This window comes from Argentina silus (assembly GCF_951799395.1).
Source record: "Argentina silus genome assembly, chromosome: 11".
NCBI classification, from domain to species: Eukaryota; Metazoa; Chordata; class Actinopteri; order Argentiniformes; family Argentinidae; genus Argentina; species Argentina silus.
Window position 1 is genome coordinate 1364473 of NC_139665.1, and position 27883 is coordinate 1392355.

The 27883-nt window shown below is 48.2% G+C and overlaps 1 protein-coding gene across 3 annotated transcripts in view; it reads right to left on the bottom strand.

Moving 5' to 3' along the window:
- Positions 1–3528: 3528 nt before the first annotated feature.
- The window catches only part of LOC310812273 (semaphorin-6D-like), an 88215-nt gene continuing 63860 nt past the window's right edge, over positions 3529–27883 (bottom strand). For all 3 annotated transcript variants that reach the window (XM_083680748.1, XM_083680747.1, XM_083680746.1), the window contains 11 exons: positions 27760–27882; positions 27404–27492; positions 27039–27256; positions 26600–26731; positions 25989–26144; positions 24590–24763; positions 24003–24143; positions 21307–21384; positions 16480–16538; positions 16109–16162; positions 3529–7134 (listed from right to left, as the gene is read on the bottom strand). In XM_083680748.1, the coding sequence (XP_083536874.1) occupies positions 5768–7134; positions 16109–16162; positions 16480–16538; positions 21307–21384; positions 24003–24143; positions 24590–24763; positions 25989–26144; positions 26600–26731; positions 27039–27256; positions 27404–27492; positions 27760–27882 (2591 nt within the window). In that variant the 3' untranslated portion in view covers positions 3529–5767. The remainder of the gene's footprint in view (positions 7135–16108; positions 16163–16479; positions 16539–21306; positions 21385–24002; positions 24144–24589; positions 24764–25988; positions 26145–26599; positions 26732–27038; positions 27257–27403; positions 27493–27759; position 27883) is intronic.

Here is a 27883-nt window from a genome sequence, read left to right on the forward strand (position 1 = left end):
CCTAACCCCAGGGGACCCTAACCTCAGGAGACCCTAACCTTAACCCCAGGGGACCCTAACCCCAGGAGACCCTAACCCCAGGAGACCCTAACCCCAGGGGACCCTAACCCCAGGAGACCCTAACCTTAACCCCAGGGGATCCTAACCTCAGGAGACCCTAACCTTAACCCCAGGGGACCCTAACCCCAGGAGACCCTAACCCCAGGGGACCCTAACCCCAGGAGACCCTAACCTCAGGAGACCCTAACCCCAGGAGACCCTGACCCTAACCCTCTCAGGTAGGAGTCATGCCCATTGACAGCTCGCTGTCCTCTTCATGGTCGATGTGAGGAGAGAAGCAGGACGGGTTTTACAAAGTGCGGCTGCTACCCAGCTAGCACACGTTGGTCAGGTATGGAGCTAGAACACGTTAGTCAGGTATGAAGCTAGCACACGTTAGTCAGGTATGAAGCTAGCACACGTTGGTCAGGTATGAAGCTAGCACACGTTGGTCAGGTATGAAGCTAGAACACGTTAGTCAGGTATGAAGCTAGAACACGTTAGTCAGGTATGGAGCTAGAACACGTTAGTCAGGTATGGAGCTAGAACACGTTAGTCAGATATGAAGCTAGAACACGTTAGTCAGATATGAAGCTAGAACACGTTAGTCAGGTATGAAGCTAGAACACGTTAGTCAGGTATGAATACAGACATTTTACATTCATGGCATTTAGCAGACGCCTTTATCCAAAGCGACTTACAACAAATACATTTGTTTAAGTAAGTGAATCATCTATCCATCAGTCATCAGAAGATAAAGTAATCAATGTTCAGACCAGGGGCCGTAGGCAGTCACTATGCTAGAAGAAGGAACATTTTTATTTTTAATAAAAAATATTAACAGGAGAGAAACTTGTAGTGGGGGTGAAGAGATGTTTAGGAGGTAATGTGATGTCTGGTCTTGTTTGTTTTGGGTTGTTAATATGCAGAAGTCTAGCAGTAGTTGTTGTGTAACGTTACTTTCATGGTGAATATTCAGTGAAGACATGAATTCTTCCCAGGCCCAGACAGGCATGGTTGGTTCTGGATAAATGGAGGTAGAAGATGAGTCAGTTTTCTGTTGGCATGGTGACGCTTTTGACAGTTTATTGTTACTGAGGTGCAGTTTGTAGCTGAAATCAGAGCAGTTGGAGTTGGTTGGGCCACTTTAACCAAATCACCATGTTTGTTCTGATCAAACCGTTGTATAATTTAGGGTATTTCTGTAGGTTGGTTTCACCATTTATATTTAGATATGATGCACCAAAAGTATTGGGACAGATTCATGTTATGCACTCCATGTTTAGTATTTGGTCACATATCCTTTGAATGTAATAACTGCCTGAAGTCTGCGACCCATTGACCCACCAGACGCTGGGGGTCTTCTCTGGTGATGCTCTGCCAGGCCTGGACTGCAGACATCTTCAGCTGTTGTTTGTTTTTAGGTACATTTTGCCTAAAACCATGAACTAGGGAGACTATGTGTACAATGTGTTTTCATTTATAAATGGTGAAACCAACATGTACACACATACCCTTAAATAAAAGCCTAGAATCTATATCTTTAACCTCATAGTAATTGTTTGATTTGAAATCCAAACTTTTGGAGTATTGAGTCAAAAGAAGAAACAATGCTTCACTGTCCCAATAGAGGGCACTGTCTAATCACCAATATGCATTGCAGGTTGGACAACTTAAGAAAGTCACTCGTACTGTATAGTTTATGGTAGTACTGTGCCTGTCAGAGAAGATGATAGCTTACTATAAATATAAATCAGATTAATCTAAAATATTCAGAATCAAGCGGGTAGTTCCAACCCCTAAAATGCCATTACTGTAGAACACAAACAGTGCCAACAAAAACATTAATCTGTTCTCTCCTGTCTGTCAGGGTCCAGGGTTAGGGTCAGGGTCAGGGTTAGGGTCAGGGTTAGGGCCAGGGTCAGTGCCAGGCCACATATTACGTTACTGATGACCTGTTTCATTTGTGGTAACAGACTGATTGTTAGTTGAACTGTTGGATGATGAGTTTATTTGTATGGAGTAGAGATTCACTCTAATGGCAGAAATAGCTGTATGGTGTAAGGAGAACATTCAGTTTTGTTTGTGAACACTTGCTCAGTTGATTTGTGTCTTACAGTTTATAGAGTTGTTTCAACTGATTTGCAAAAAGGTGCTTAACGTTTGCATTTTGTGGGAAAGCAATGAGAAATGACTGTTTTGCTGAAAATGTCGCTGTTGTGCTCATCTACGTTATTGCTGTGGGCTTCAGTTTCATACAAATGCTGTAAGCAAGAGAAAAAAAACTGTAATACAAAGCAAACAGGTAAATAACCTGAATACAGAAGACGTAGAATACAGATACATCTAGAAGCATCACTACATCACAGAGGGATGAAGTGTGAGAGTGATGGTTGGCTACAGGCCGTCTGGATGCATGTTGGTCATTGGCTGATCACATGATCCGACCCTCATGCTGTTTCAAGCCCCATTTAATGTTTTAAACAGCTAATATCCACTCACTGGCCACTTTATTAGGTACACCTTGCTAGTACTGGGTTGGACCCCCTTTTGTAGCCCATCTGCTTCAAGGTTCGACTTGTTGTGCGTTCAGAGATGGTCTTCTGCATACCTTGGTTGTAACGAGTGGTTATTTGAGTTACTGTTGCCTTTCTATCATCTCAAACTAGTCTGGCCATTCTCCTCTGACCTCTGGCATCAACAAGGCATTTTCTCCCAGAGAACTGCCGCTCACTGGATATTTTCTCTTTTTCGGACCATTCTCTGTAAACCCTAGAGATGGTTGTGCGTGAAAATCCCAGTAGATCAGCAGTTTCTGAAATACTCAGACCAGCCCGTCTGGCACCAACAACCATGCCACGTTCAGAGTCACTTAAATCACCTTTCTTCCCCATTCTGGTGCTCGGTTTGAACTTCAGCAGGTCGTCTTGACCAGGTCTACATGCCTAAATGCATTGAGTTGCTGCCATGTGATAGGCTGATTAGATATTTGCGTTACCGAGCAGTTGAACAGGTGTACCTAATAAAGTGGCCGGTGAGTGTAAGTGTTGTGTAACAGTTACAGCTGACAGTTTCTTGTAGGTTTAACTCCAGTTTGATGAGACTTTAAGTTGGCCATCCCTACGACTATATCTTAATGGCGTCCTGTGGTGCAGGGGGGTGTGTCTGAAATATTAGTGCTGTTTTCAAGGGCAGAATCTTTCAGAGCCCCTGTTTGCACCTGCCCTGCCCTGACCTCACCTGACCCACTCATTGTCATGACCACGCCTCTATTACCGTTACTCCACCCACCTGAGCGCAGGTGAGACATCGGTCCAGGGCCGTGGTAATGTCACCTGTTACTGCCGACACAAATTGCCAATATGCATTTTGACTTGTCCGTTTTGCGAGAGCAGAGCCCTGAATGTGATTTATTCATAGGTGCCATATTCAGACAGGTGGTGCTCAGCTGTAGGGAACGTAATCAACACAGACACGACATATTTGAAGAGCATTTTTATTCAATAGGGAGTGGAGACATACAGATGTGTTGAATGTATGCGTCTCAGACAGCAGAGTATCTAGGGCATAATCCATTAGGGAATAAAGATAAATTAGATCACCATGGAGACATAAGTGGCAGGGTTTGCTACATATACAAACAACAAACCTCATTGGTCAAATGACTGAGCGGTAATGTATGATGCACAAGGATATCCAAGCAGAAAGGATACCTTTCAAATGTATGAGCATAACTCAATTGGTATAATTCAGAAAGGCAATTCAATCAACGCAGAGCATACATTAAATAAGAATGTTCACTTGTACTCAATATTGACAAAATGTACTTAAATATAACCCATATAACCTGGATCTATAGTCATGTGACATGAAAAAAAAAAACGAAAAAACCTCAAGCATTAACAATGATGTCTTTGTTTTTTTTCTTTATAAAAGCAGTCCATGGTTGCGTCATTATGATGGTTTAATTGTCATCATGAGTTAATGCTAGCTTTCAATTGTTTGACGTTTGTATTTCTGTTTTTTATGCAGAGGTGTGTGTACACACACACACGACCCACCGGTTAAATCTGAAACAAAAAAACGTCACTTTCACTCTCTGCTACAGCATGGCGTCTCTGGGCCATCGGCCACCATCCACCTCCTTGAGCGCGTCTTTCAGATGAGTAAACCGAACACTTAGCAGCCTTCATGATGAACAGATGTACTTTGAAGGTTGAAGAGGAAGTAATGGACAAAACCAAAGGACAAGGAATGACAACTTCAAGCTATGATGTAGCCTAGATTTGTAGCTGATGTGTGCGAGCGTGTAGCTGAATCAATTTATAATGGAACAGGCTGAGAAGAATGCAGACAAAACAGAGACTATTTGCCCATGTTCCACATCACGTTATATTAAATAAGGCACACATTTACAGATAGAAATTAAAGTTTGGCTAGTGTTATTCCTCAGTTGCCTTTATTTACACCAATATCCACAAAGTGTATAACAGTATGGTAAACATAATAATTGGTTTTCATTACACAGTTATTCACGTGTCCACAAGAGGGCGCTGTGGGCCAGTAAGTATTTCTCAGGACTCGGCTTTGAGACTCCAATTTTTAAGGAACATCCTAAAAATTGCCCCTCAAGTTGTGGTCAATTCTCACCAAAGCGAAAAAAGAAAGAAAAAAGTTGCAGTGCAACCCTCTTATATTCTTCTGGAGTGCCAGAGCACCAGTCTCCCAAAAGTAAGGATTCAAAATCTATGTCTTACAGTAGCTTCAGGGGACCATCAAGGGTCCTCATAGTTAATCAAGCCCTTAGGCCCCCCCCCTCCTCCCATTCTGTACTGTATGCTGCATAACATGGTTTCATACTTGCACCCAAACCCCAAGGATTACAGTTGATGTCTCTTCTTAGACCACGACTTACCATCTTCTGCACGATGGTCAGTTATTGCAAAATCCCTTGAGTTGAGGGATGCCTACTGAATGTTGTGTGAGACCTCCATCGTCCCCCCTGTCATAATGAATTGGAGGGCTGTATGGGTCAACAGCTGGTCCGTAGTATCTGTGTATCCGTCACATGTGCAGTGCATATCAGACCTGGGCAAAACACCTACTTCAAATATTTGAAATAGTTCAGGTGTGCTTGATTTAGCTTGTGAGGCACAATGGAATCAATGGATTAGTCCAAAAAGTGCAAACTCTGCATGCAAGGCAAGTTAAATGAAGCACACCACACATTTTCTAAATGTTTGAAATACGTATTTTGGCCAGGTCAGGTGCATATCTATACACACACTTGAATATACACACACATACATATACAGTATACTTACATTACATTTTTGTTCGTGCTGGGATACAACCTTTTAGGATGAGGCCTCATTCAAAGCTAGAGTAGATATTGTCCACAGCTTCAATGGTCTCCTTTACAACACGTTCTGGGACTAAGTGAGGGACATGGAACACTGTCTGGAGCTCTATGGACCACCTATGTCCTGTGAGCATCACTGCTCAGTGATAGAAGTAGCATAGCAATACCAATATGGTATAAGGACCTTCATCAGGTGAAGAGGGGGGCAGGGTCCAACTAGACTGGCGAAGGCCGTGCCAGAAAGTACGCTAGTCCCCAAAACTCGGCCTTTCAAGATCCACTCTGTCCCCCCGCCACAGAGAAGTTCACTCAACTCTGGGAAGGGAGCAAGAATACATTGTAAATGTTTCTGGAGGTTTAAAACTCTCAATAGTGGTACTTGTCTTGCTCGCCCACGGGAGAGGTGGAGGGGAGGAACAGAGGCTTGGGAGGCACCTGGGGCTTGAGGGAGGCCGTGCGGCGCACGATGTTGGCCCGGTGGAGGTGGGGCGGCTCGCTGTAGCTGTGCTGCCGCGTCAGGCAGGAGCTGGGGATGAGCGGACGGTGCACCTCGCAACCACCGCCCCCGCCGCCGCCGCCGGAGTTGATCTGGGTCAGCAGCTGTGGCCCCAGCCCTGCCGCCCCGCTCGGCCCTCCCCGGTGGCAGAAGCTGTGCTGGCGTGGGATGGCCCCGCCGTTGCCCATCTTGATCAGGGAGTGCCTCTGGGAGTGGTGGCGCGTCACGGTCACGGCCGAGCTCTCGGGGATGGACTGCTGCTGCAGCGGGGTCGCGGAGGAGGCGGTGGCGTCCGGGGGGACGTCCAGGCGACGCGTCAGGCTGTCCCGTGGCAGGGTGGAGGAGCTGTAGTACAGGGCTGACTCTGTCTCAGGGATCTGGGATGGCTGCCCCCTGCTGGAGTAGCCGCCGTGGCTGTGGCTGCTGGAGCCCGGCAACAGGGAGGAGGAGGTCAGCACGGTGATGCTGCGGCTGCCCGAGGCGCTGACCTCGTGGATGTGCTTGAGGAGCTCATCCAGAGCCGCCACGTCCACCACCTGTTGTTGCGGGCAGCAGGAGTGCTGCAGCTGGGACGCAGAGGCCCCCGCCGCATGTGCGTCGCTGGGGCTCTTGCGCTCCTCGGGCAGGTGCAGGGAGGGCCCCAGGGTTTGGGAGAAGGGGGCCACGGGGCTGTGGGAGAAGGGGAACACCTGCTGGATGACCCCTGAGCCAGGTCGCGACCCCAGGACCCCGAAGCCAGAGGCGGGCTTCGACTCTTTGGCGTTGTTGCAGTTCTGGTTCCTCTCCCACTGGTTCCGGAAGGCCTTCATGTTCTTGATGGGCAGCTCCGGGGTGGAGTCCGGGGTGGGCAGACCAGAGAGGTCCTCCCCCTGGGAGAGGCTGAGATCCGGGTCTCCCATCAACAGCCCGTGCCTGCCTGGCGTGTGGTGGTCGTTCCCGTTGGGGATGAAGGAGCTGTACATCTTTGGGGTGGAGACGTCCCCCTTCTCCTCCTTGGGTGGCCCGTCCAACAGGCCGTTGAGCTTGGCCAGGCTGCGGAGTGAGAGGGCGTGGGGTATGGTCGCTTCTGGGTCCTTGCCAAGTCGGCGGGCCTGCTGGGCTCTGTGACTGCAGTAACATGACACCAGGAAGCCGGAGAGGATGCCTCCAAGGGCGAAGGCCACCAGGACGCAGGCGATCAGGAGGGTGTAGTGGATGCTGTTATTGGACTTGTCCAAGTCCGGTTGCCTTCTGACACCTTGAGAAAGAGAGAGAGAAAGGGGGGGGGGGGAGGAGGTGGTGAGGACTTTGCACATTACAATCAACCGTTCCCCCCCCCCCGAGCTAACTTCAAACGCGACATCAAAAGTATTTCACATTCAAACGTTTTCCCAACCCCTCTTGTGGCAATAAATGCATGACTCATCTCTAATCAGTCCGTCTTCTCTTCCCTGCGTCAAACATTAAGTGGTTTGCTGCCAAGCACTCTCCGCCACAGTCTCCGAGGGCCCTCATTACAAACCCCTTAAAAGAGCCCAGACTCTTAACTAAACACAAAGCTTAGCACACCGGTGAGAAGCCACGTTTTTCCCTCTGCTGGGTTTATTTGAGGTCCTACTTCATTGCAGGAGCACCTGGCCTCTACCGTTTGCCAAGATCAACACTAAGATATGCAGAAGCTTATAGGGACACTAACAGGCTAGCTGAACCCCGGGATCAAGGCTGATTTTCGGTAGAGCTTAACGAGTATGGTGCTCTACGGATCCAGCAGAGCAGCTGGGGGATGTCGTGTGATCAGGGGAGGCTGGTAGAGGAATAAATTGGAGGATGGGCTTATTGTAACGCATGGCATGGAATGAGGAATGGTATCAAATGCATGGAATGCATTACAATAAGCCCGTCCTCCGATTTCTACCTCCACAGGATGTAATGTCATGAAGGTCTTCTAGAGGGATTACTGGGTGAATGTTGAATGCCTGGTAGTTGGAATGGAATTTAAATGCTTTGGTGTAGTTACTGTACATGCAACAAACTTGTAACTAGTTTGAAACTAAATCTGCACTACCAGATGAAAGAAAAACGAAATAATCGTATAGAAAAACATCGTTCTTGATGCAAAAATATACAGAAATGGAACACACATACATCGGCCCACAAAATCTCATTTCCCCAGCGCGCTGCCCCCTGGTGAGCCAGAAACATCTTTCATCTCATCATTGTCTGTTTCCTGACAGTTAAAAATAGGATGGGGCGAGAGGGATACGGAGATGGATATGGTAATTCGACTCAACCAAAATCAAATACTTCTTCTCTCGAAAGTGTTGTCGAGCAAGGCCCTCCCATGTGGTTCCTGAGAGTCTTTATGTAGGTCACGAAGTTGCAGAAGTTCGCTGTTCCCCCAGGATTCCCTACTCTCTAATGAAGACCAAATGCCTCCTAAGCTTTGGATGTCAACCCCAAGCTGAGGACTTGTTGTTTTACAGAGCAACATGCTGGCATAGCTTAACCACCTCTCTAGAGCAGGGGAGGCTGGTGGAGGTAGAAATCGGAGGACAGGCTCATTGCAATGCAATGAATGCAATCATTGCAGCTCATTGCAATGGAATGGAATGAGGAATGGTATTAAACACATATACTTGATGCCATTCCTTATTCCATTCCATGCATTACAATGAGCCTGTCCTCCGATTTCTGCCTCCACCAGCCTCCCTTGCTCTAGAGTTGTAAAACAAGGATACAATGATGGGTTCTGTTCTGCCATATGAGAGAGGACCATCATTGTTGTCAAAACAGCAAATGTGGATGCGTTCCAAGTTTGAGTTCCACTACACCCAAATGCCACTAAAATTACACAACCTAATTAATTTGAAGTTTTTTTTTTTTTTTTAACTATTCCAGCCCTGTGTCAACAAAGCAAAGTAAAGATAACTGATGATCGCTGCAGTTTGACATTTAACTCACCAACTGCCAAAGAGTTCTGGAACACTCACCACCTAGAATGCCAAGTGTTCTATGTGGTGTTTACCTAGCAACAACACTCTGATTGGCTACAAAATGAAGCATCATCATTTATGCATTTATTTGGTGAATAAAGTCACCCGTGGCGCTCTAGAATGTTGACAGTTTGGGCGACTTTGTTCACCCCTGGCACTTAATGAGTTAACCAAGTTGTCATTGAAAACCAGCGACTTCCATTGTAAGCAACGCAATCGCAAAACGTACTGTAAAGGCAGACAGAGTCCCAGAATTATTCTGGGACATCAACATGAAGTGGAAATTTCAGGCACATGAACTCCAGTCTTGCCATTTGATACATTCACCTCACAGCCTGATCCATTGGCATTCACACAGTGTCGGACAGGGGTACAGAGGTGTCCTTTGTTGCCTCTGCACCAAACGCCCCCATCCCTCTATAGTCTCCCTTTAAAGGTCAGGAACAAATGCCTGACAGAACTGAAGAACCCTGCTACCTTACTGAGCAGTGGAGGTAGAAATCGGAGGACGGGCTCATCGGAGAGCAGTGAGAAACGGTACCGAACACACGGCTGATTCCATTTCTCAATCCATTCCATGCAATTACAATGAGCCCGTCCTCTGATTTCCACCTCCACCAGCCTCCCCTGCTGTATACAAACTATGGTGCGTGTGTGTGTGTGTTTTCTTTCTGCTCGTCATACACCGTAACACGCTTATATCATAACGGGCAGTGATGAGGGACGTGATCAGGCCTCTGTGTTTGGCGAGGATGAAAGGACATCTGCAAACGTACTGCACTGTGGCGTCCAGATGCATTTGCTCAGCGCCAGCGGAGGCGAGAGCAGGCCTGAGGAGTTGGCAGGAGGGTCTGCACCAGGACAACGGTACTGCCAGAGAGCTAAATACATGATCAGAACAAATCTCTCACCTGCCTGGATGGTATAGTGGGCAGGTGCACTGTGGCACGCTGCTGTGGGGCTGGTCTCGCTTTACTGGTTTACTGTTTTATTACCTCATCTATGGTCTGTGAAGCAGTGGCACATTAAGGATAATGCAGGCAGAATAATGCAGGCACATTAAGGATAATGCAGGCAGAATATTCTGACTTTAAGCACTCTGTGGTGGCAAGTGAGTGATCTGTTCACTGAAATCCTACATTTACATTATTGTGTGTGTACTTAACACACTTTGGACACATTTTGGAGTGAGCCTTTGATGAAGTAGGCATTATCGCTGAAGCCCACAGAGACGTATCATTAGAGCAGTCACAAACAGTTTGCATAATGTATTTCCTAGTTATATAAGTGGATACAAAGTGCATGTTCACCTATCAGACTCCAAATGTTATTAATCAGCTGATCTGATTATGTATGTTTGGATTAATAGTAATGCTGTTAGTGCTTTAATAAGTGTGCTACTTAACTCATTATGGAAACAGATGCTGTTCACAAGAGCTTGTTGTTCCAGATCATCCATTCAAGTCTGTAAAGCGTTTTATTCAGAATGTTGGAAACAGACAAAGTAGCTGAACCTCTTAGTGATCAAATAAGAGTTCAACCCTAGACAACCGCTTGACCACATTTACTGGTCAAGACAAACAAACAAAATAACGACTTTCAATTCAAGTCTTGTCAGCCCTGTGACCTTGTCCCCTCTAAATGGTACACTTCGCCCTCCATCTTGTCAATTTGCATCTGTACGTACGTCTCAAACTATATCTGCTTCCAACCGTGGAATTGAGAGCTATTCAAACGCTTCTCTCCAGCTCCACGGACGCCTCCCAGCCTTCCAGGACAGATGCCGCTGGAACCACTGGGTTCCCCAGACAGGAGCCACTCATCACATCTGGAATGTGAGCTGCCGAGCCAAACATGCCTGATTGACTGATGAGACCAAGTCAAAAACCACAGTGCCAGAAAACACACAGCACAGCCTCCAAGGGAGTGAGCCAATCAGGCGAGTCACAGCAAGTTTAAACATGTACTGTGTGTTATTGATGGGGGGGGGGGGTCACCTGTTCCCGGGCATGGCTACTCAGCGTGCAGCCAACCAAGCGAGGGATATCTTGTCACCAGAACATGTCAGTGCAGGCTTGTCTAAGGCTTGTCTAAGGCTTGTCTAAGCCCATCGAGGGCCGGATCAGACGGCAGACAGACAGAAGATGGTCTCAGCCCAGTTCTGTCAAAACTGAGGTGGTTCGGAAAGGGCCGTGCCGTTACTTACTTGGCTATGTAATGTAATGTAATGTAATGTAATGGCTGTATGAAGCCATAGGAATGGCCAATATAGGCTACATTTGATGCTGTACTCTGACTGAATATAGCCATGTAGACAAACCCTTTCCCTGTGGGTCGCAACAATTAATTTTGCGTTGGCGGATGCAGAGCATGGCTGTAATAGGCTACTCCGCTTAGAATGAGTGTCACGCTCCATGTTGGCTGCTGGGACACGGTGTTGGCATGGCCAAAAGGCTGAGATTATCCTCTCTTCAACCGTGCACTTTGTCAAATGTATTTCAGAGTGCATACGATGGATTATGACAAGGGAAGCCAAAAATTGAATACTCAATTATGAAAACTCATAATTGATCAAACAATTATCATGATCGTTGAAGCCCTAATTACAGATTATAGAAGCCAGTCAAAGTAGTAAGCCTACTATTACTCATTACAGGGGTGGGAGCATTACTGATGGGCCCAGCCTCAGCAGCAGGTCTGTGTGCTGTTAGAAGGTGATGCTCTGTGGGTAGCCACGGGGTGGGTATACAGCACGTTAAGCTGGTGTAAAAAGTAATTAAGAAGTCAAAAAGCATGCGAAAGTCTGTGTAATGCATGCAAATGAGGTGATTTTGATGCAGTTTTCGCATATCTAAACCCATAATTGCAAACCACTGCCTGAGCTGTCGATCCACCGTGGAGCTCCCTAAGTGTTTTTTAATGAGCAGAATCACCTAGAAATGGAGTATCTCTGTTATCTGTCTCACATTATTAAATGAGACGGTCTCCGGCATCAGTTACTGCCAAACAAGGCGTAATAATTATGTTCATTTACACTTCATATGGATCTCTTGTTAATTTTATTTAAAGACCTTGTGGAACACAGATCTGGCTGCTTTAGCCAGCTAGCAAAGCCAACGGTGGTCGTCTGAACGGTGGTCTGTCTGAACGGTGGTCTGTCTGAACGGTGGTCTGTCTGAACGGTGGTCTGTCTGAACGGTGGTCTGTCTGAACGGTGGTCCGTCTGATGGTCTACAGACGCAGGACCAGTCACACCTCGGTCCAGTCTCTTAGAACACCTCAGACCTTGGTCCAGTTCTGTGGGGTTTTCATAGATGGAGAGGGCGGTTAGAACTCAATGTGTGTGGCCTGGGGGGGTCCAATGGTCTAGCACCATGACCTGGGGTGGTTCAGTGGTCTAGCACCATGACCTGGGGTGGTCCAGTGGTCCAGCACCATGGCCTGGGGGGGTCCAGTGGTCTAGCACCATGGCCTGGGGTGGTCCAGTGGTCTAGTACCATGGCCTGGGGGGGTCCAATGGTCTAGCACCACGGCCTGGGGTGGTCCAGTGGTCTAGCACCATGACCTGGGGTGGTCCAGTGGTCCAGCACCATGGCCTGGGGGGGTCCAGTGGTCTAGCACCACGGCCTGGGGTGGTCCAGTGGTCTAGCACCATGACCTGGGGTGGTCCAGTGGTCCAGCGGTCTAGCACCATGACCTGGGGTGGTCCAGTGGTCTAGCACCACGACCTGGGGGGGTCCAATGGTCTAGCACCACGGCCTGGGGGGGTCCAATGGTCTAGCACTATGACCTGGGGGGGTCCAATGGTCTAGCACCATGGCCTACAGTGCACACACATGCCCATGTTGGCAGGGTTAGAACCCGGCCCAGGCCCTGCTGACATCCCCGCCCCTCCTTACTGTCTCTGTTGAATAGAGATGAAGGAGTGGGACTGCCTGCCCTCCTCAAACCTCCTGATATGAGCAGCGGTTTCATCTGTACAACCTCGCAATGATGATTGTTTCCACATTACAAAGATTGATGTTGTTATCTTATGGCTAACTGGCCCTTTTTTTACGGTTAACTGCTTATTTATGGCATATTTAAACTATTTCAAGCACGTACAATCCATTCCAACTTAGAGTCCCTGCTAAAGTTTTGGATATCTATGATAGACAATTAATGCCGCTCTGGGATTCTCTCTGGTGAGAGGCCCATTAATCACAATTTTAGGAGGCAATTACAGAATATTTAAGGACTCAAGATAAAATCTATATGCTTCAAATTTGACGATACACAACCAAAAAATGTATTACTTTGACGTAGCTTCAAACAGAATTACAAATACACAGGGACCGGCTGAACAGAGGTTCATGCAACAGAAGTTCATGCAATGCCACAGTACTGGCTTGGAGTGCAAGAATCAGGCTGCAAAGGAAAATGGGCATCTAAACTATTAATAATAAACCCCAGGTATAACTGAAGTGTGGACGCACAGCAATATCCCAGTAGTTTATTTTGTTATTCTACTTCGGCTTTTGGTTTAAGATTGTGTTTTCAGAAAAAAAAAAACCAAAACACTGAATTGCTTCCACACAGCTGGAATTTCTTCTGAAAGCGCCGCCTTCACAAGTTAAACACAGATTTAAAGATCCTGTTTGTTCCAACGCCCCATCACATACTCTGTCAACGTTTCTGCGTCGTCATCAAGATTGTTTCAAGGTTTTTGGCACAGCCGGCGTTTCTGTGGGGTTTCTGGTGATTGAAAACCACCCCTACTGTGCTCTGAGCCTCAGTACGCCACCGAGGGCCACCTTGAACCTTGTGCAGTGCATTATGGGATTAACCGCTGATGAGGGATGCCTTGGCAACAACACGGTGCGTCCTGAACAGACTCCACCTGCAGGCCCGGAGGAGAGGTTCACTCCTAGAATGTTGTTCTGTCAACAAGCCGGTGCGATGAATGTGCGCTGACGTGAGGCTAAAGGGTATTGAACCGGGGGGAAAGATGGGTTCTCTCAAAGGATACATGTGTTCATGTTCAAATTAAGTATATTATCTCTAAAATGAGCATCTGTCTAATCCAAATTACATTTCCACCCGTTCCAAATGTAACCCTGAGGCAAGTTTCGTCATTTAAACAGATTTTAAATTAAAATGTGGTCACACTTCAATAACTATAACTTTCAAGGCTTTATTAGGCTTTCAAAACCGTCAGGCACTGGCCAGGACAGGTAAGAATCTCTAGGCCCGAATAAAGGTTCATCTTTAACTCATTCAGTGCCGAGGGTGAATAAAGTCACTCAAGCTGTCAACATTCTAGAGCGCCACGGGTGACTTTATTCACCAAAGATGCATAAATTATGATGCATTTTGTAGCCAATCAGAGTGTTGTTGCTAGGTAAACACCACAGAACATTTGGCACTCTAGGCGGTGAGTGTTCCGGAACTTTATCAATTGTGATTCCTTTAACAGAGTGGGACCAAAAATGTCACGACCAAAATCAGCACTCTCCGGATGAATATGACTTCCCCGAAAGAGAAATCACTTCTCCGACACAGACCCTGAGTCTGGGTGAATGTCTCCATCTCTTTTGGCAGACGCGGTACTGTCTCCATTAGCCTCTGATTGTCATTCACCCCATGGGTTAACCACAGAGAGCAGGGACGACCGACTTACAATTCACCATAAGTACCGTCTCTAGTCGGAGGAACGCTCTGTGAATGACAATTACAACTCTCGCATGCAGGGCAGGAGGGGGGGGGGGGGGGGGGGGTAAAAACCCCTGCCCCTGTGCCCTGCCACACAATTTGCCCCCCAGGATGAAGTTTTATGCCCCCCCCCACGACGACATCAGTATGCGGAAATTATGCAAATACAGCCCCAGCATTCTGAGGATTGCAAAAGAATTCAGTTTACTAGGATTAACCACTGAGGCAGTGCTCCTGGGGGGCGTGACCTCACAGCTACAAGAGAGGTGTTCAAGATCCACGTTAGGCTGCTTGTTTATGAGGCCTGAAACCGGCACCGCAAGAGTGGGTCACCTTGATCACTTAGCTAGTAGTTTATAGTCTTTATTGATGTTGTAGTAAACATGAATTGGAATTCGTTACGTTTTGTAGATGCATTACTAAATGGTTTATACATGTCAAGGACTGCGTTAATAGATGTTCATTAGTGGATCCTTGTTGTAAAGTGTTAGCATATGCTACCGTATGTCCATACGGACACAGTAATGACTGGTAGACTTTCACTCTATTGATATCTAGTAAAACCTCGTCAGATCGAGTGTCCAACTGCTAACGTTTCTTCTAGCTATTCTGACACAACCGCAGTTAATTCCATTGTTGTTGTTCTACGTCCTCCTCTGTAGGCTCACACTGTAGTCATACCTCATCAAATGAAAAGCAGCACAGGAAGAGAGGGTGAGGTACAGGGAGAGAGGGTGAGGTACAGGAAACAGGAAGAGAGGGTGAGGTACAGGAAGAGAGGGTGAGGTACAGGGAGGGAGGGTGAGGTACAGGAAGAGAGGGTGAGGTACAGGGAGGGAGGGTGAGGTACAGGGAGAGAGGGTGAGGTACAGGAAACAGGGAGGGAGGGTGAGGTACAGGAAACAGGGAGAGAGGGTGAGGTACAGGAAGAGAGGGTGAGGTACAGGGAGGGAGGATGAGGTACAGGGAGAGAGGGTGAGGTACAGGGAGGGAGAGAGGGTGAGGTACAGGGAGAGAGGGAGGGTGAGGTACAGGGAGGGAGGGTGAGGTACAGGAAACAGGGAGAGAGGGTGAGGTACAGGAAACAGGGAGGGAGGGTGAGGTACAGGAAGAGAGGGTGAGGTACAGGGAGAGAGGGAGGGTGAGGTACAGGGAGGGAGGGTGAGGTACAGGGAGGGTGAGGTACAGGAAACAGGGAGGGAGGGTGAGGTACAGGAAACAGGGAGGGAGGGTGAGGTACAGGGAGGGTGAGGTACAGGGAGGGTGAGGTACAGTAAACAGGGAGGGAGGGTGAGGTACAGGGAGGGAGGGTGAGGTACAGGGAGGGAGGGTGAGGTACAGGAAACAGGGAGGGAGGGTGAGGTACAGGGAGGGTGAGGTACAGGGAGGGTGAGGTACAGTAAACAGGGAGGGAGGGTGAGGTACAGGGAGGGAGGGTGAGGTACAGGGAGGGAGGGTGAGGTACAGGGAACAGGGAGAGAGGTTGAGGTACAGGGAGGGAGGGTGAGGTACAGGAAACAGGGAGAGAGATCAGGAAGTGAGACTGACCGTAGGCGGAGTCTGCTGCAGGGTTCTGGTTTCGCGTGGTCGCCAGCACATCTGCTGATGGGAGCAAAACAACGCATTCATAAAGCAAAGACAGACCAAAGGCCAACAATGGAATAAAACTAATTAAATGATCAGCTTTTGATGAAATACTAGTAGGCTGGATTAATCTCTAGCCGAACTGGGGGTTTAAGTGATAAGTCTTTGGTGTCAAAAAAAGGCACCATAAGTCTTTATCTGTTTGTATTTGCTGTGAAATCTAGTCTATGCATTTCCATGTAGGAAGTGAATAATACTATATGTACTATAATTTTACAGGTGTTATTGTTTAGGTGATTGGCTTGTTGCCATAGTGACTGTGGTTGGTAGCTCACCATGACAGCTCTCGGGGTACAGCGAGTGGTCGCCCTCGATGTCCTGCTCAAAGCCGGCCCTGCAGAGAGAGAGGGAGGGAGGGAGAGAGAGAGTAAAAAGCCGGTTCATGACCTGCTTTCTTTTGTTGCCACGGGATACCACCCACCTGACTCTAATTGGGACCCATGTCTTTCACCTCAGAGCTGGATCCTTACTGAGTGACACAATGACACAAAACACCTGCCCCCCCTGCCCGCCGAGCCGAGAGGAGCTGTCACCACCACAGAGACACATCCCTGCGCTGTGCCAATGACATCACCGCCCAGAGACAGGCTGGGCCAATCAGGAGAATGCCAACAGACAGAACATTCATTTCCTGGGCTCCCAATGACGCCTGTCCACATGCTCTGGCCTTGTACGCTGTCCAATTAGAACCGACCCGAGCAGGAAGAACATGAGGCTGTGGCTGACGAAGGTCATGTGACAATCACTCGTCCAAGAGGAGCAGCGGTGGGCGTGGCCTCCCGGGTCGAGGCCGGCCGGATCAGACGCCAGAGAGACGGAAGACGGTCTCAGCCCAGTCCTGTCAAAACTGAGGTGGTTTGGAAGCACGCTGGCGTGGGGAGTACAGTAACCTCATCTGTGACTATGCCTAGGCTTTAGCTTGGTGATAACACAGTTCTGTGGCATGCTGGAGACCCTGGTTCGAACTCTGTCGCTCCCCCAGAGGCATTTATCTAACCAACATGACAGCGTTTACGGTGGGAATCAAACCACCAAACCTGTTTTAACTCTGCGCAAGAGGAACCTTTCATCTTGAAACTCAAACAAGCTACTCATTTTTTATTAAACTGCTGACTGGCGTTTTCCTTTGCACTAGCTGTGCCCATGCCTTCTGAACAGGGCCAAGAGTTCTTCCTGACCACTTTAAGGGGCAATCTGGGATTGGTACATACATTTTTTAATAGTGTGTGGCTGTGACCTATTCTGAGCTTGAGAGAGAGAGAGATGTCCCAACACAGAGAGGTTGGCAGCTGATGTTGTGGGGTTTGAAAGGCAGCACACAAGTGTCCATTATGGGGAGGTGAAATTAATATGATTATGTTGGATCCCGCCGTTTGTAACCAACAATGCTCATTCACCCTCCAGCCTTTTCAAGTCTTGCAGCTGTGTGGATCTTCTCTTTGTGTTCAGTCGCTTATTCTTTACCTCCTCTCGCGCAATCATTCACTTGCTCACTTTCTATCTGTTTCCAGAAGAGAGGGCTTCATAATGAGGTCTGCTGGATGAGTGCTATTCATTTCCCCCACTGAGCCACTTTTAAGCCTCTTCCATTGACGTGGAGCGCTCTATACTCTCTGACTGGAAACAGAAATATAAACACTTACACACACACAAACACAACCACACACAGGAAGGCTACACAACCACACGGTGCCCTCTGTAATTATTGGGACAATGAAGCATTTTTTCTTTTGTACTCTTATTAAAGGGATGGTTCATGTTGAGGTGAAATATCATCTCAACCCTGAGTTGTCCTCATAGGCCGGGAGTGAAAGCTTCTCCGGTTTTCTGTTCTCTACTTTGCTACCACAGCACAGGCTAACAGTTAGCAGACTGGAGACCAATGCCCCTACTGTAAATTAGCGTAGTTTAAAATCATGCCAAAATCTCAAACAAAGTTTTGTTGCGAGTTACACCTGAAAGGATTTTTTATTGCTAAAATTCGGAGATTATTCTCAACAGTGGACTTTGTCACGTGTATTTCAGAGAGCATATGACTGAATATGGTCCTCTGTGGCTCAGTTGGTAGAGCATGGTGCACTTAGGTTGTGTGTTCGATTCCCACTGAGACCATATATACTGAAATGTATGCACTCACTGCAATGTAAGTCGCTTTGGATAAAAGAGTCAGCTAAATGGCATATATATATATATATATATGGCTACAACCATGGCCGCCGCCGGGATCGAGGCCTGTGCAGAGAGCGTAGGCTATCCCAGCTCAGAACCACTGAAAGGCCCGTGCTCAAAAATGACTGGACGCGTGTGGCCTGGGGTGGTCCAGTGGTCTAGCACCATGGCCTGGGGTGGTCCAGTGGTCTAGCTCCTCGGCCTGGGGTGGTCCAGTGGTCTAGCACCATGGCCTGGGGTGGTCCAGTGGTCTAGCACCATGGCCTGGGGTGGTCCAGTGCACACACACATACCCATGTTGGCAGGGTTAGAATCCAGCCCATGCCCTGCTGACACACCCTCTCCTCATTACCTTCCTGTCTTTCTCTGCTGTCTCAATAAAAACTGAAAAATACAAGACTGTCCCACTCCAAAAAATAAATGGACTGCACGCTGAAATTGATTTGCGGGATGGAGAATTCTGGGATGGAGAATAACAGCTAACATCCTGCGGTGTAGCGGTGCCAGGCGAGGGACTGGCACTTCTGCTCCATTTTGTCTCCATCGGTTGGTTCACTTGGGAGCACTTTAGAACGCCAAGGAGGCCCAGTCTGCCAGGACGGCTGTCACACTCACCTCCGGCTCTGCTCCTCGTCTCCCGGGAAACCACAGACTTGTTGCCACGACAGCACAGACCATCTGCTGATCGTTTTAGGGAAGAGCCAGCACCGCAGTAGTCTGGATAAAGGTGCTTCCAGAACCTTCTCTGAACCCGGAAAAAAAAACCTTCTTCCTCTTCACATAACTCTAACCCAACTTCACCCAATATTTCACTACAGATTGTCTGTATTTCACTAACAACGTTTGTATTTATTCATTCTGGTTCATTTGGGATGGAAACGGAGAATGATTGATAGTCTTCACCTTTAACGATCTAACCAGCTCACATTCGAAATGTCGGGGTATTATAAACCGTCAAATCTTCACTCAAATGCCATTACATGCCATATTGACTCCACTTCTACAGCTAACACGCCTTGGCCAGTCACTAAAAGACTCAATCAGCTCCTCCTCTGCACGCGTGCAGCATGACAAACTGTTCAACCGTCGACCCTGGAAGCCAATCAGGCTGCAGTGAATAGGAGCAGACTTCTACCGCCTCCCGCCAGCCGCCACGGTCACAACCATCCACGGGTCTTTGGCTTTTTTACTGACCATGTTTTCGAGAAAGGAAATCAACACACCGGGAGATTTAGAGACCTGTCACACATCAGGGAAACAACAGCGGGGGACGGAGGGAGGGAGGCAGGAGAGTGATGCAGGGGAGGCAGAAATCTGAGGAGGGGCTCATTGTAATGCATGGAATGGAATGAGGAATGGTATCAAACGTGTTCATTCATTACAATGAGCCCGTCCTCCGATTTCTACCTCCGCCAGCCTCCCCTGGAGTGATGGTACACACTCTGGCAGCGTGTCTACAGATTGAGGTGAGAGAGCCTGTGTTCTCTGGTTCTCTGCTCTCTCTGACTCCAGCTAAGCTAAGGGAAGGAGGGGAGGTGGGGGGGGGGGGGGGGGTAGCTGGCATGAGGGCGCTAAAACGCCCATGGAACGCCTAAATGATGGTGAGGACAGCGCTTCGCCACCATGGAGGGTCAGAGTGGGATATCTGAGGGTCAGAGTGGGATATCTGAAACAGTTCGGTTGGGTTTGGCAGCATAGTGCGAAACCCATATAGCTGTCACAGCCACAGTCTTCTCAGAAGCACTGGTGATTAATGGCCCCCAGGTGTCAAACCAACACTCGTAAGGATGCTCTGTGTAAGTATCTCCAGGGAAGGCACACACAGGATATCAGTTATGGCTTAATATATTAATTTCATTGTGCACAGCCTTGAAAAAGACATTTGTCGAAACGTCAGGTATTTTGTACTGGCTCTGACAATACAATGAATATATTAAGCGTATGTAACTGCCGTCCTGCTTGTGCTTCCCCTGTGAATATTTATACATCGACGCTTTTTGGGGTCGGCACCAGGAACACTACTTAGAACAAAGTATCTTGGCTGCGAGGATTTTTTGCTTTGTTTAAATAATTGATGGCAAAATAATCTCAGAAGCAGGAAACTCATCTCTGCATTCTGGGGGCGATGAAAGTACAAGGTGTGGACGGAAGTTCTCAGCAAGTCCCCCAAGTGCCCCAAGTGCCCCCCCCCTCCCCTCCCACTGAACCAACTGAGTCACTCACGATTCCCCTCCTCTCCTCTCCTCTCCTCTCCTCTCCTCTCCTCTCCTCTCCTCTCCCTCCCGTGTCCTTGTTTACACCCCAATTTGCACAAAATGAAAACATGGCATTAAGCAGCTGAAGATGCAGTGTTGTGCAGGTGAGCGGAGCCCTTTTAATTCTCTATCTGAAGAAGAAACCCGGTTGAAAGATATCCCCGCTTCCATTTAAATGAGTCTGACTTCGGGAGACGATTACCGACACGTCCGGTGTTTACTGATTTCCCATGTTCAAAAGAATGAACAAATCTTTTCATTTTCAGGAAGACTTGGAGCTCATAAATCAAATCAGTAGACTAATGCTCAAGTGGGCAATCCCTTCACCCATTAAAAGCCAGCAGATATAGAGGGAAAAAACGGATACATTACTTGCGCACAGTGAAGACACACCATCCCTATTTGAGATCTACTAAACATGACAGAAGTGGACCAGGACACCCTGCCTTTGACTAACCATCACCATCTACAGGATGCCAAAGTCACTCAATACATTCTTTCTTCATTTAACTTCCGACGGTGTTTCAGATTTATACGCCTTGAATTTACTGCTTTCAACCCTCCTGTCCTTTTATTACAGGGTCCAATCCAGACGGCAGATATATGACCCCCCCTCTCACCTCTACGTCCCGGTAGATTCATGGCTTCTGCCGTGACAGGAAGGAAAGTGACACTTACTTGAACCCGGGCGCCATGTTGGCACAGCTCCCGGTCCTGAGCCAGATGCAGTATGGGTCGCGGGAGGACAGACAGCTCCTGAGAACGACAAGAGGCCAGACTTGAGTTAAATCCCTGTATTGCTCCTTGGTTCGTGTGTCGGGCAGCCAACTGTGTCTGCTGTGACACAGTGGCACACCGCAGACACATGCACACACACACACAAACGCAGACACACACACACTACACAAATGCAGACACGCGCAGACGCGCACGCATGCACAAACACACAGCCATGAGGACTGAGGAGGGGATCCGGTTCAGTGGAGTGTGTTCTGTCGGGGTTATTCCCCAGCTGGTGCTCCTGAGCAGCACTGCCTGGCCCGGGTCTGAACTCTGAGAGGCGGGCGTGTGTGACAGTGTATCCGAGTGTGTGCTCAAGATTAGACAGAGATGCGTGTCTGGCTCTCAAACGAGAGCTGTGTGTGTGTGTATGCTGTTTGTGTGTGTTTTGTATGGGTTTGTCTCTGTGTCTGTCATTGTTGATGTCCATCAAAGATGACAGGTATGCATGACCCCATAGGGGACAAAGTGAATATCTGCTTCTGAATATGTGTGTGTATGTCTGTCTGTCTGTGTGTGTGTGTGTGTGTGTGTGTGTGTGTGTTGTTCGCCTATTCTCAAAGATGACAAGTGGTGTAAGTGGCCTCATAGTGGAAAGTAGAGTGCATCTCTGTACGAATGTGTGTGCGTGCATTTGTGTGTGCGTGCGTGCGTTTGTGCGTGCGTGCGTTTGTGTGTGCGTGTGTCTGTGTGTCGATACTGTAACAGGCAGGCCTGGAGGAGAGAGGAGCCTGTGTGTGTGTGTGTGTGTGTCTATACTGTAAGAGGCCTGGAGGAGGGAGGAGCCAATCATCTCACTGCCTCACTCTCTCCCTCAGCTGTGGTGACACTGACAGCCAGGGTTACAGGCGGGAGGTGTGTGTGTGTGTGTGTGTTAGGGTTAGGGTACACTCAAAGCAGAATGAGGGGGGGGTTTGTCTCCGGAAACTCTTTTACTTGTCACTCAGCGCTCCATCCTTCAGTGACCCCTGACCTCCCACCAGAGGTAGATTATGCATGCGGTCGCTCAAATGGCCGTGGGTGAAGACAACACTCTGCCCTCTTGGACGGTGCCTAACGTAGCCCAATGGCTCTGCTTTGGTGAGCGTAACCGTGGTTTCATCTTTGGTGAGTGTAACCGTGGTTTCATCTTTGGTGAGCGTAACCATGGTTTCATCTTTGTCCATCAACAGTAAGAGATGTAGGGAACGGTAGTCGTGTTTATCAACTTGTGGAGTTCAACAGAATGTACTCTTCCACAACGGGCCAGGCGGGCGGGCGGGGGCTGTACATCACCCCAGGGACAGTGGCCGTTAGCCGGGCGTTAGCCTCCAGCAAGGCGGCCGTTCCTGCAGTTAAAGGCGATCACTGCTGTATTTAATCTTCACAGCAGAGCAGAGCAGCAGGGCTCTGTTTCAAACCAGCCTTAAAGCCCATCGCAAGATGAGGTGTCGGTCTTACAGAAATTAAACTGATGGTTTGTTTTCAGCTGTGCGTAGGCCTACAGTATGCCTTAATTGCAAACTTGCCCAATAGGGTTATAAATTCTCAGGATTATGGCTAAATTATGCATAGGCATACAGCAGAGGACCCTAGAGAATCACAGCCACTGTGTGAGCTGCACAGGGCGGCCCTGCAGAGGGTGGGCATCAACGCCGTTCCACGGGCGTCCGGTTATATAACAGGAGGGAAACAGTGGTGTTCTCGTTGAAGCTGCATACATCAATGAGAATTAAAACATTGTGATGTGACGGCTTCCATCTCGCTGTGTGTTCACGCCGACAGCCGACCCGTTAGATGGTGAAGTGTGGCCTATTAACTGACGTAAGGTTAGATTGATGTTTGAGTGTTGAATCTTTCCAATTGGGGGATCTGTCTGTACGTGTCTGATATTCTTGAAGATGATAATCTGTACTAATTATAATATTTTGCTGATGTTCTTTATACTGTGACATTTTACCCCGACATTTGCAGGGTGTTAAAATATTGATTATACGCACGATTAAGGCCCCTTTTAATGCTTTGGTTGTTTGCCCAAACAGAGTCCCCTAAAAGCAGTGCCAGACACATTCTGACAATGTGAGTACAGACGCCCATCCTTTCTGAATGTTGATTCATTATCTGTCAAATCAGACAAATGCAGATGTGTAGTGATGTTGAAATCACATGACAACATTGACAACTCATTAAAGATGTTGGCACCTTGTAAAAGCTTTTTTGCTGGTTTAGATGTTTGTATTCCTTGTACATACTTGCAGAAAGCTGTCATAAACAGTGATGTGTATTCAAACTAACATCACACCACCTTAATGTGATACACCATAATCATCACAACCATGACCATAAAACACCTTGAACTCACCAACTGCCAAATAATTCTGGATCACTCCCCACCCAGAGTGCCAAGTGTTTTATGAGTTATTTAACTAGCAACAACAAAATGAGGCATCATAATTTATGCATTTCTGGTGAATAAAGTCACCCTTGGCACTCTAGAATGTTGACAATTTGGGCGACTTTATTCACCCTCTGCACTAGATGGGTTAATCGAGACGGGTTAATCTGGATGAGTTAATCTAGATGAGTTAATCTGGACGTGTTAATCTAGAACTCACTCTCTACAGGCTCCATGGTCGGTGCACCGGCTGAGCGGCACACGGATCACACAGCTGGTGAACGCCACGAACAACGCCCGGTGGTCCTTATCCAGCTCCAGACCCAGAATCCTCCTGTCCTCCTGTCCCTGGACGTTACATCTGTGGCAGAGAGAGAGCACGCATCAGAACCCGTCCAGACCGACCCATCAGACCTACCTGGGTTATTCCCTTTGCTTGGCCCATGGGATTGGTTCAAGAAGTTCAAGCCCTGCCACGCCACACAAGCCAAATCAAGTGCAGCTGAAGTATTTGAAAGAAGACAAATACTTCAGAGAGCCAAAGTTCGCCCCGTCCCTCCCAGAAGTCCACCACCCCCCCATCGTCCATGTGGATTTGATTTACTGCAATTTGTAATAAACGTGGAATTTATTTTATAATTACTTGTACTGAAACGTTCCCACTTTTTCAATATTTTCTTAACCACACTCCATCAGCCAGAACAATCATTTTATAATTGAGTTTATAATTGAGTAACATAACATGTTTTTTTTCTGGTGAGAAAAGTCAATAATTCCGTGCTTCCATTTGAGGGGCGTTCCACTCACTTGGAGGGGTTATAGACCTCTATGTCCTCCAGCAGCTGGGAGCTGAAGGACGCGTTGGGGTGTGTGCTGGCCAGCACCTTGAGGACCCTCCCGCCCTCTGAGCCCAGGAAGACCACCGTCCGGTCCTTGGAGGGTCCAGCGGCGGTGTCCACGGCGATCTGGGTCAGCTTGTACCTGGCAGGAGACACGAAGCTGCCGTGAGTTCAGACGGGGCACTAAGTCAGCGCCATGCTCTACCAGCTGAGCCACAGAGGAGCAGGTGGAGGGTGGTGACCCTCCACCATGGTTAAACAGCGTGACAGGACCACTGGCTATGAGTGTCATATGTATGACCATTTTCATCAAATCAACGGTAAACTGACGTGAGTGTCCTGACTGTAACACACCGTCAGCCCTGATGGCAGGGATGGGATGTAGAAGACACTCAGTCACCCGCGGTTGACTGACATAACCTGACATAGGCCTACGTAGTCAGTCCTGTTGTAAGCATTTGAAACGATCATCATGGCGTTGGCCAGTCAGACACACGCAGCAGAGACACTAATCACCTCCTGTTCCTCCTCTAGTGCACATCAAGCAAACAGCCATATTGGCTTCCTTTGTTTTCCACCAGAGCCCGACAGACTTATTTTGACTTAACTGTGACTTGAGTTTTGTTTCTGTCTCAGAGCAGTTTGATGTAACACGCTACCCCAGCAGCCCCCTGGCCTGTGTTGTCATTTACAGACGATCACATCTGCTTCCTGGGGTGAACACAGCAGGCGCGGGGGACCCTGTCGAGGGCCACCACAGACTCTACCACCTCTGCTGCGTCAGGAAATGTCAGGCTTTGTGGATGAAGTCTCAGGCTAGAGATAGTATCAGGAGCAGAGCTGAACCCTCCGCTGGGTTTAGATCCCTGAGTGACAATGGGCTGAATCCCAGATCGGTCCCCAGCCACAAGCCGCCTAGGGACCCTGGACCCAGTATTTCAAAACTCTTAACCCACCAACTGCCAAACAGTTCCGGAACACTCCCCACCTAGAGAGCCGAGTGTTCTGTTTACCTGGCAACAACACTTTGATTGGCCACAAAATGAAACATCATAATTTATGCATTTTTTGGTGAATAAAGTCACTCTTGGCGCTCTAGAATGTTGACAGCTTGAGCTACTTTATTCACCCTCGGCACTGAAGGAGTTAATCTGGCCAGCATTCTATCCAGATTCTTTTTTGCTACGCAGGATCAGATCGAGCTGGCTGATTTCCCCTACACTACTCAAAATCTGCCAGACACATCTGATCCTGCATAGCAAAAAATAAATCCTGATCATTCTGATCTAGATTTAAAGGTTTGAAATACTGGGCCCTGAAGATCTGACAGTATTTGCTTGGCCAGGTTAGTGATGTGGATGTGGTACCTGCTGGTGGTGCGGGTGAAGCAGGGTCTGTTGTTGACGGAGGGCACGGCCTCGTCCATCAGAGGGAAGGACTTGATGAAGGTCAGGGTGTCGTCTGGGAAGGTGGTGGACGACTTGTAGCCGGAGGCGGGGCCGTCGCCCGCACACGATCCCGGCCTATCAGGTAGAGAGAAGAATACAACACATTCAATGTGTGTAGCGCTTTCTCATGGACTCAAAGCACAAAAATATAGGAGGACAGTCACAGAACATACATAAGTGGTCCTCTGTAGCTCAGTTGGTAGAGCATGGCGCTAACAACGCTTAGGTTGTGGGTTCGATTCCTGCTGGGACCATATATACTGAAATGTATGCACTCACTGCAATGTAAGTCGCTTTGGATAAAAGCGTCAGCTAAATGGCATATATTATATAACATACAGCCCTGTAGATTAAAAGCCTGCCTGAACTGGTGGTTTTTAAGTAAGGTCTTATATCCCACATATGTCTTGTATGTGTAATGCCGTGGTTGTGTGTATGTGTAATGCCCTGGTTGTGTGTATGTGTAATGCCCTGGTTGTGTGTATGTGTAATGCCCTGGTTGTGTGTGGTGGTACTGAGTTGTCTCTTACCTGGGCTTGGGCACCTGTTCCTCTGGTACCGGGGTCCAGGCTGAATCACTGGTCTTCTGCTCCTTAAACTTCCCACTGAAGGCCTTCTCTATGTCGTCCATGTAGAAGGCACACACTGCAGACCCTGGGATACTGAGGACACACAGAGCACGTCTGGTGAAGGGGCTCATGGGATATTGAGTTCTTCTAAACAGATTTTGGAGGTGGGATGTATATCACACAACTCAAATGGTGTTTGGTCATTGTTCTTGAAGCGCATGCGTGAACATGCAAATATCCAATTGCTCTGTTTCAAACAGTGAACAACATTTTATTCATAAAACTAAATCTAAACCACGTTGTTTTTTGGAAACTTCTGAAGTCTTTGCTAGTCTTTCCTGAATGGAGCCCAGAGTTCATTCCCGACTGATTCAGGACCACCATCTGTAGTTCTGCTAACCTGTTGGCTTGTGTAGTGAACACTCCCACCACCGCGGGGCGCTGGTTGATCTCCAGCACGTTGGTGAGCGACTGCAGGACATCGAAATAGAAGAACGAGTCCCCAGGAATGGAGCAGTTGAGGCGGGCCTTAAGGAAGGAGGTCCAATAGCGCTCCAGCACACGGGGTGACCCCCCGTTGTCGTTCTTACAGACCCGCGCCACACGGGAGAACACCACCTGGAGGCAGGACGTGGAATAACAACAGGATTTACAAATCTGTTATTTATGGTAATTCTCCTCCCCCCCCCCCCCCCCCCCAAGCCAAGAGAACACACACACGCATGTGCACACACACACACACACAGACTATCCTCAACAGCCTACCTTGCCGAGGGTAGTATACTCCACTGCGATCTCACTGAGGAAGAAGTAGACGTAATTCCCGTAGTCGATGGCGTGGAGAAAATGGGGTTCTGGGAAAGCAGAGACACACAGAGAAAAGTGTGATTGGATGTTATTGCTGTGAGTCAACCTTGGGGTGTATCTGCTACAGATGGAGTGAAGGTGACAGCACTCTGAATGCCTAATCTTAGACCCGGAGCAGCACCAAGACCGGGACCAAGAGTCGGATCAGGATCAAGACCGGGACCAAGAGTCGGATCAGGATCAAGTCCAAGGCCACTTTTCTCGCCCTGACTCCATCCCTGGACTTTAGTAGATGATGTCATCATGTGACTAACCTCGGAGCCATTTTGAGTCGTACTTGACGGTCCGTAGGACAGGGCTGCTGTCGCCTAGACTACGGTAGATCACCGCATCGCTGGCCAGGAAGTCAGTCATGGTGGCGGAGTAGAAATCACCACC